The sequence below is a fragment of the Lactuca serriola genome, chromosome 5 (assembly GCF_051521515.1).
Source record: "Lactuca serriola cultivar US96UC23 chromosome 5, Lser_US96UC23_V15, whole genome shotgun sequence".
NCBI classification, from domain to species: Eukaryota; Viridiplantae; Streptophyta; class Magnoliopsida; order Asterales; family Asteraceae; genus Lactuca; species Lactuca serriola.
Genome location: NC_136412.1, coordinates 29,035,179 through 29,043,454, shown reverse-complemented (window position 1 = coordinate 29,043,454; position 8,276 = coordinate 29,035,179). Strand labels below are relative to the sequence as shown.

General features: G+C 30.3%; 2 protein-coding genes across 2 annotated transcripts; both read left to right on the top strand.

Annotated features, from left to right (window-relative positions):
• The first annotated feature begins 640 nt into the window (after positions 1–640).
• On the top strand, positions 641–3,992 carry LOC145052261 (NAD(P)-binding Rossmann-fold superfamily protein). The gene is made up of 14 exons (XM_079000050.1): positions 641–876; positions 1,427–1,495; positions 1,598–1,711; positions 1,816–1,944; positions 2,048–2,116; positions 2,212–2,364; positions 2,467–2,503; positions 2,626–2,708; positions 2,809–2,883; positions 3,032–3,106; positions 3,235–3,321; positions 3,400–3,512; positions 3,580–3,626; positions 3,728–3,992. The coding sequence occupies exons 1-14, from the start codon at positions 787–789 to the stop codon at positions 3,865–3,867; spliced, it is 1,281 nt and encodes a 426-aa protein (XP_078856176.1). The 5' UTR covers positions 641–786; the 3' UTR covers positions 3,868–3,992.
• A 2,408-nt stretch (positions 3,993–6,400) lies between these two features.
• LOC145049406 (uncharacterized) lies at positions 6,401–6,871 on the top strand. The gene has a single exon (XM_078997822.1). The coding sequence runs from the start codon at positions 6,401–6,403 to the stop codon at positions 6,869–6,871; it is 471 nt and encodes a 156-aa protein (XP_078853948.1).
• The last annotated feature ends 1,405 nt before the right edge of the window (positions 6,872–8,276 follow it).

Genomic DNA, 8,276 nt, shown 5'->3' with positions numbered 1-8,276 from the left:
CGCAAAAAAAAAACCAAAAAACGAAAAAAAAAAAAATTAAGAAAATCAAAAAATAAAAATTTCGCAGAGCTGTAGAGGATCCTCAGAGCCTTCAACGAACTTTATTTCAAAGTATGTTTATTATGAAGGTTGTATGTTTATGTTTTCTAAATTATGTTTTGTAACATACTTAAAGTATGTTTATTATTCAGAATACCGGTGTGTGTAATTTTATAAAAACATAGAATATTTATATAATTTTTATTAAACACAGAACTTTTATAAACGGGTAATTAAATAAGGAAAAGGTAAAACAAAAACAATTTTTTTTACATAATAATCACATAATACCTTATGTGATTAAAAAAATATTAATAAACGAAAACGAAAAAAAAATGAAAAAAAACCAAGATCCGTAGATGTGTTTATGGTTCCACAGAACTCCCTCTGCGGAATCTGTGGTCATTTTCTGAAATATTCATTTTGGTGGTCATTTTCTTCAAACTCACCTTACATTTTGATCATTTGCTGAATTTTCTGAAATAAACAAAATTAAAAAGAATTGTAACAGCACAATCCTATTCTATAGAAAAAAAAAAAGTAAAAAAAGTGTTTATGAAACTTATAACAACACTGTTTGAATCGGAACAAAACCCTTTATTTATGTAGCAAAAGGGGAATTAACAACGGCAGCAAGACAGGCATCACCGTTGTAACAGCTGCAGTGCCAAGCCAAACTCCTGCTCTTCACCAAGCGATCCTGCACTCAATCGATCGACGCCGAGGGAATCAAAAGCAGTAGCAGCTATGGAGGTGGAATTGAAAGGGATGTTAACCGATCTCCAAAATCTCAAGACTTCATTGTCGGATCCATCTCATCAAGCTTCCATTGATCAAGTAACTTCCTGTAAAATTTGAATTCATCCGTTTCTTGAATTGCATGTAGTCTGTTTGTTCCTTATGAAGTTCGGATGAAATCGATTAATCCGGTGTGGTTTTCGTGTTAGAAATGTTGCGAATCAGGGGTTAATAATTTAATATCGATGCTTGCAAAACCCTAAATTTCTTATTAGGATTTTTAACATTTTCGTTAATCAGTTAACGTATGTTCTTCTGGATCGGAATAAAAACAAAATGAAACTAGAAATTATTCAATTCCGTTGCTTGTGTGGAATCTATCCCATCTAACTTACACAATGCTACTTCAATATATGTTTTTTGAAGCTAATCTGATCATTGGACATGCATAATGAAGTTACTGGTAGTTTCAATCGATCAATTCCATGATTTTTGTTTCTTTCATATTAATTAGTAATCACACCAACTTAACAGAATGCTTATCTAACTATGTTAAGTTGAAATGTCAGCACGCCTTTAGCATAATAAGTTGATGAATTCCGATACGTTTCACCTTTGTTGTAATCAATTATGACTTTTGTGGTGGCAGATTCGATTGCGTGTAGAGAATCTCACCAGTCTTGCAATGGCTGGATCAACTCGCCGATCAAAAGTCAAGGTTTTGACTTTTGTCTAGATCAATATTCTATATCAGCTGCAACTAATTTCTGTAAACCAAAGTGATTGTAAATTTGTAATGATGCTTTTGATTTGATGTCAGGATATGAGTGCAGAGGTTGTAGACAGCAACCCTTATAGCAGGCTCATGGCACTGCAGCGGATGGGTATTGTGGACAATTACGAAAGAATACGAGATTTTTCAGTTGCCATAGTTGTCTGTACTGAACCCATCTTTTCAATTCATCATTCTTTTGACTAAACTACCCTTCCATTTTTCACACTTCATTGAATTGATTACATTGTTGTTTGTACATACAGGGTATTGGTGGGGTAGGTAGTGTTGCTGCTGAAATGCTTACAAGATGTGGTATAGGTCGTCTTTTGTTGTATGATTATGACACAGTGGAATTAGCCAACATGAATAGGCTATTTTTCCGACCTGAACAGGTGTGAATGTGATTATAATAATTTATCATACAATATTGTTAGGGTTGTAAACTGTAAACTACTTTTGTATATAAGTTGTAACATGTATATGTATATTTCTCAGGTTGGTATGACTAAGACTGATGCTGCTGTTCAAACTTTATCAGAAATAAATCCGGATGTGGTTCTTGAGGTAATATTTGAACAGAACTAATAACATCACAATCACATATCCTTTTTTGTAAGTTGTGACTTACTTTCACTTTCTAATTTGTTTAATATTGTCAGAGTTTTACCATGAACATAGCAACAGTTCAAGGTTTTGAAACTTTTGTTTCAAGTCTCAAAAACAAATCTTTTCGCCAAGATAAACAAGGCACTGGAGTTGATCTTGTTTTGAGCTGTGTAGATAATTATGAAGCAAGGATGGTTGTAAATCAGGTGACATATATATAAGTGGATTTTTTTTTCTTTTTTATTGTCCACTCAATTTTTGTGCCTTTCTTTAAATAGTTGAATTCTAACCTAGTTTTGTTTTTACAGGCTTGCAATGAACTGAATCAGACTTGGATGGAATCTGGTAAGTAAATCATAAATGAACTTTTTTTTTTTTCCTCATCATTTTGGAAAACTACCATAAAATTCTTTTGAGGGTATTTTAAAATAAGAATAAAAATGAGGGATCGAGTTTTTCTTGGGCAGGTGTGTCTGAGGATGCTGTTTCAGGTCACATACAGTTACTGATACCTGGAGAAACTGCTTGTTTTGCATGTGCTCCTCCTTTGGTAAATATAATGAAATATATCTTTTATTGAGTTTATTAATTTGACATACATATATATACATATAAACTGTATATAAAATGTAATTTTCCTTTTGTTTTAGGTTGTAGCATCTGGGGTGGATGAGCGAACACTAAAGCGTGAAGGAGTGTGTGCTGCATCTTTGCCTACTACTATGGTCAGTAAACTCTCCACTTTTTTACTTTTAAACTCAAGCAAATCGGTTGCTTTTTGTATATTTACTTTTAATCTCTATGAAAAAAATAAATAAATCATATTGTGTACATTCTGGTTTTTATGGGTAACAATTTGAATTATTTTTATAGGGGGTTGTTGCTGGGCTATTAGTCCAGAACACACTCAAGTTCTTGTTGAAATTCGGACAGGTCTCACCCTACTTGGTAAATATTACACAACTCTCTCTATTTATTTTAAAATTTTTAATATGTTGTTGTTTTTTTTTTTTTTTTTTTTTTTTTTTTTTTTTTTGTACTAATCTGATAAACATTATTGATATTGATATTATCAGGGATACAATGCTCTAAAAGATTACTTCCCAACAATGTCAATGAAGCCAAATCCTCAATGTTCAAATGGACCTTGCCTAGAGCGACAGGTAAATCTTTTTTTATTTAAAGATTTTTTGAGGTTGTTGGCTGGTTATAATTTATAAATAATTAAATATTATATGCAGAAAGAATACATGGTTGTGAAGCCTGCAAGGGATGCAGCTGCTAAAGCAAAGATGGAGGAAGAATTATCAACAATAGAAATCCCAATCCATGCAGAGAATGAATGGAATATAAGGTATAACTGTTTCTTTTGACTTAATGACTTAAGCACTTAATCTTATTTTTTTGCCTTTTCTTTTCAGTGTTGTTGATGATTGCGAGGTTGATGTTGTAAATGCACAAACTTCAGGTTACAAAATAGTCAATTTGGGTTTAATATTTTTATTTATTTATTTATTTGATTGCTAGCAAGTGTAGTGGATAAATAAAGGAATTAAAAAACTTTTGCAGATGTGCTTCCGGAAGGTCTTACCCGGGAGCTTCCGGATGCAGATGTGTATCAGCAGCCAATGGTCTCGAAAGAAAGTGTGGAGACTGTAGATGATCTTGAAGATCTCAAAAGACAACTTGAGGCTCTTCATGCTGACTAGTTTTCTCATTTTAGCATACAAAATTGACTGATAAAATCAACAACAATTTTGGCTTATTCCTACTTTTTGTTTTCATATTTTAGACTTGTTTTTAATTTTATAAAAACTTAATACTCTTTTCTTTACATTTTGCTCCAACAAACACTTCAACCAAAAGTATTTTTTTTATTTACTTCTTCATTTTTTTTGGCTAAACTAAACAGGCGGGTCTTCATGCTAATTAGTTGTCATTTTTCAGAAAACTAAAAAAAATGTTATTTTTTTTTAAATAACTCAATTAGAAATATCAGTTTAATAAATTTCCCTATATCTAATCTAACAGCTACTGTATATTGTGTACTTGTATGCTAATTAGAAGAAGTTAGCACTATGACTATGAATTATGAAGTTGCTTATAATTACATCAAAATTTATTGTCTTTTATGGACAAATAATATTCAAAGATTGTATACAATATCATATTTTATTTGAAATTGCACTTGATAATGGAATAATTTGCCTCCAAACTTAAAAAGAATCTTCATTGTTTGCCCCGAGTTCTGTCACAAAATAATTTCAAATTTTCAATCATGTATTCATGGTAGCCATGACAAAATCACTACTTTTGCATTGTTTTATCTGATATAAGATGGTCAACAAACATGCTAATTTGTCTTTTCTCAAAACCTATAATACAACATGCAGCTGTTTTTTTTTACTTAAGATGCTTCATATTTTTTAGTTTGTAAATGAAACTGTCTATTTGGTTATAAATTATTGTAATTTGGTATTAGTTTTTACATAAAGCTAATAGCAAATAGCAATCAAGTTCGATTATTATTTTACTTCAATATAATTTTGTTTATAATTGTTACAGAAGGTTTGCATGTGGCTATTCAATAAGCTATTTCACATGATGTTTTTTGGGGAGTTAAAGCGGGCAATCACGGCTTCAAGGCGTCCCATATTTCCATGCGGATGATGTCATATCCCTTTGTGATGGGTCACTTCATAATGCCCAAGCTTTGATTCGAATCCACCATAAGCTTATCCTCTTGAAATGTGTTTTAAGTAAATTGGGGATTTTTTTACATGTCTTGTTCCAATTCATTAGTAAACAATACTTACACATAGATCAAGGATTCCAATCCAACGGTTTATGACATCCAAAAACTACGTTACGCTTAATGTGCATCACAAATATTTCAAAATGAATTGTACTTTTCAAATCAACATTGAATCGCTTTCAAATTTGAATCCAAAGGAAATTATGAGCTAAATTGATGACATTTACTTGGGGGTAAAACCATTAGAAAGTTAAATTATGTCACAATCGCATTTCACGACCTCATTGAAGCTATAAGCTAGCTCGAAAACTTCATTGTTCAGCATTTGAAGGCGGTTGTAGTGGTGGGGTGGGATATGGCAGTGCCATTTATCATTTAATAATATATAAATTAATTAAAGGAAAAATATGTAATAAAGTAAAAAGGATATAAATGTCATTTTACAAACGTAAATGACCAACCAAACAAAAAATGAAACTATAAGGACAAACATATAGTGAATTAGATAGTTGTACTAAATCAACATGTTTGACAACTACATGGACCAATTGTAAAAAAGTCCTACATCTGCAATTATATCTGTATAAAAGTTTAAATATTTACCGCAACAAGTTGTCTAACAAAAAAAAACTTATCAATAGCGATCACAAGTAACAATTTTAACGATGACCTTAAATGCACGAAATTGCAATGACGACATGAGGAGCTACAATGAAGACATTACTACCTAGAATGACTACTTTTGTCATCCTTAAAACCCATATTTCTTGAACTGATTCTTTAATATTTTTGTTTTTAATTTCAGTGGCAATAATGTTATTCTGTTCGTTTGAAAATGTTGTCAAGTAATTATTAAAAGCCTTTCTTTTGCTCAGACGTCTTGGTAACAAATCTTTCTTCCAAACCTAAATATTTTAGACAAAAAAAAAAAAAAAAAAATTACCCTTCGTTTTTTGAAATATGACCATACTACCCTTCATTGTCGCGGCTTACCCCACAGATATGCCAACACAGACTAAGGACACATATGTCTTTCCAATACCAAGTCTGTGTCAGGTCATTTTGCATGGGAAGAAAGGCTACTATACACATCTCTTTGGATATTTTTGATTCTTCTACAAAAGTATTCAAAAAATACACTACAACTCGTTATCAATATTTTATTATTTTTCTACTTTTACAGACTACAGTAAAGACTTACAAAAAGTTTTACCCATGGACTTATATTAAACACATGATTTGGATACATGTCGTTATTAAAAATGTTTTTTTTTTCTCATTTTATATTAAAAAATTTACACTTTTCATATACGTACATACAAATAAATCCTTTACAGATCCGTCTATGATAATGCACTTTAATCGAATAAATTTTTTATTATCAAAAAAATTTATATAAATATAAACCACAATAAATGGATAAAATATAATAGCATCCAAAAAACAGGTTTATATAAAGCCGTATAGCAGTGCTTCTCTTTGCCACAATGGAAGATAATGAGAAGGAATTACAACTCCTCCCTATAAGTATGCCTTATGCCACACCCTCCTACTCATGTGCCTCACCATGGCCATCGGATCTCATGGCTTTCCGATCAGACGACCTCCAACGTTCCTTGGATAGTGGTGGTGCAGGTGGAGGACCTTCCCTGGACCTCCAACTGTCCATCAGTCTCCGGCCAATTAAGCCGCCGTTTGCGGCGGAGACGGTAAAATGGCGAGTGGCGGAACAAATTCATAGCGCCGCCATGGAGAAGGCATACGCGGAGCGCGTGAAGGAGATGACACGGCGGGAAATAGAGTTGGCGCAGTCGGAATTCGCACGTGCGAGGCACATGTGGGAGCGGGCACGTGAGGAGGTGGAGAGAGTAGAGAAGATGAAGGAAAGGGCCACGCGCCAATTTGATTCATGTATGGAAATCACTTGTCAAGCTTGCAGGAAAAAGTTTAGACGTTAAATATTTTCTTTTAATTCATCACTTATAAATGAGCCATTGTTATTATAAAAGTAAATCAATTTTCTTACATAAACGTTCATAATTTTTCGAAAAATCTAGAAAAGAATGGTTAAAGATTCAAAAGTATTTAACAAGCTACTATGACTCAATCGATCACAAATGTCTTATTTGTCAACTTGGCCGGTCGAAGGGTTGGACCGGGAACCATGGAAAAGAGTCGGACAACTAGCACTGATTTATGTCTATTTTTGAATCGGAACAAATCGATCGGTTTTTACAAAAACTCGGTTGAATCGGTTAAATCAAAACGGTTGAACTAGTTAAGTTAAATAAAAACATATATAAATAAAACATTTTACATAACAAACTTTTGTGGTCTTTTTATATTTATGTAAATTTCTCTAAATAAAAACACATCATACATATTATGAATAAAAAATTATTTTCCAAAAGAGACACTACAATAAGATTTTAATAAGAGAATAATATTATGTAGTTACTCTTTTGACGAATAGTTTTTTTACGGTGAAATAATTATTAGATTTTATTATTAGTGATTATAAAAAAAATTATTAGTTATGAATAAAATAATTATGTTTAGACCTTATATTTGTATTGAATGTTTATACAGTTTATGTAAAGTAATTAATACCAATGTCTTTTTTTAATAGTAAAAAATTAATATTGGTATTTAGTTTTAGAAATTTAAATTAATTTATATACATGTATTTAATATTTTAATATTATCATTTGTTCTAAATTAAATTTCTTAATAACTTTCATTAATTCAAGTTTTCAAAATTTTGCCAAGTATTAATAATATTTATGCATAATTAATTTGCACAAAAAAAAAACTTTGTAATTTATACTTCTTAAAATTCAAGAGATGACTAATATACTTTATAATAGAGTATTATATATATATATATATATATATATATATATATATATATATTTTTTTTTTTTTTTCTTTATCATAAAAATATTATTCTCTTATTAAAATCTTATTATATTATCTCTATGTGGCAAATGGTATTATCTTACCACAATTTTTTTTTTCTAACAAAAGGTTTTGTTGCATTATAATCTTGTCGTATTCTCGTTATTTAACAGAGATTATTATCTTACTATAATCTTCTAGTGGGTTTATCTTATTATTATTATTATTATTATTATTATTATTATTATTATTATTATTATTATTATTATTATTATTACATCATAGATCATATTATCTTATTATAATTCAAATATATCATCTCTCTTTGACACTAGAACAAATTACTTGTTTAAAAATAATTTTTTTTATAACATCTTATCGATATATATATATATATATATATATATATATATATATATATATATATATATATATATATATATATATATATATTAGACATAATCA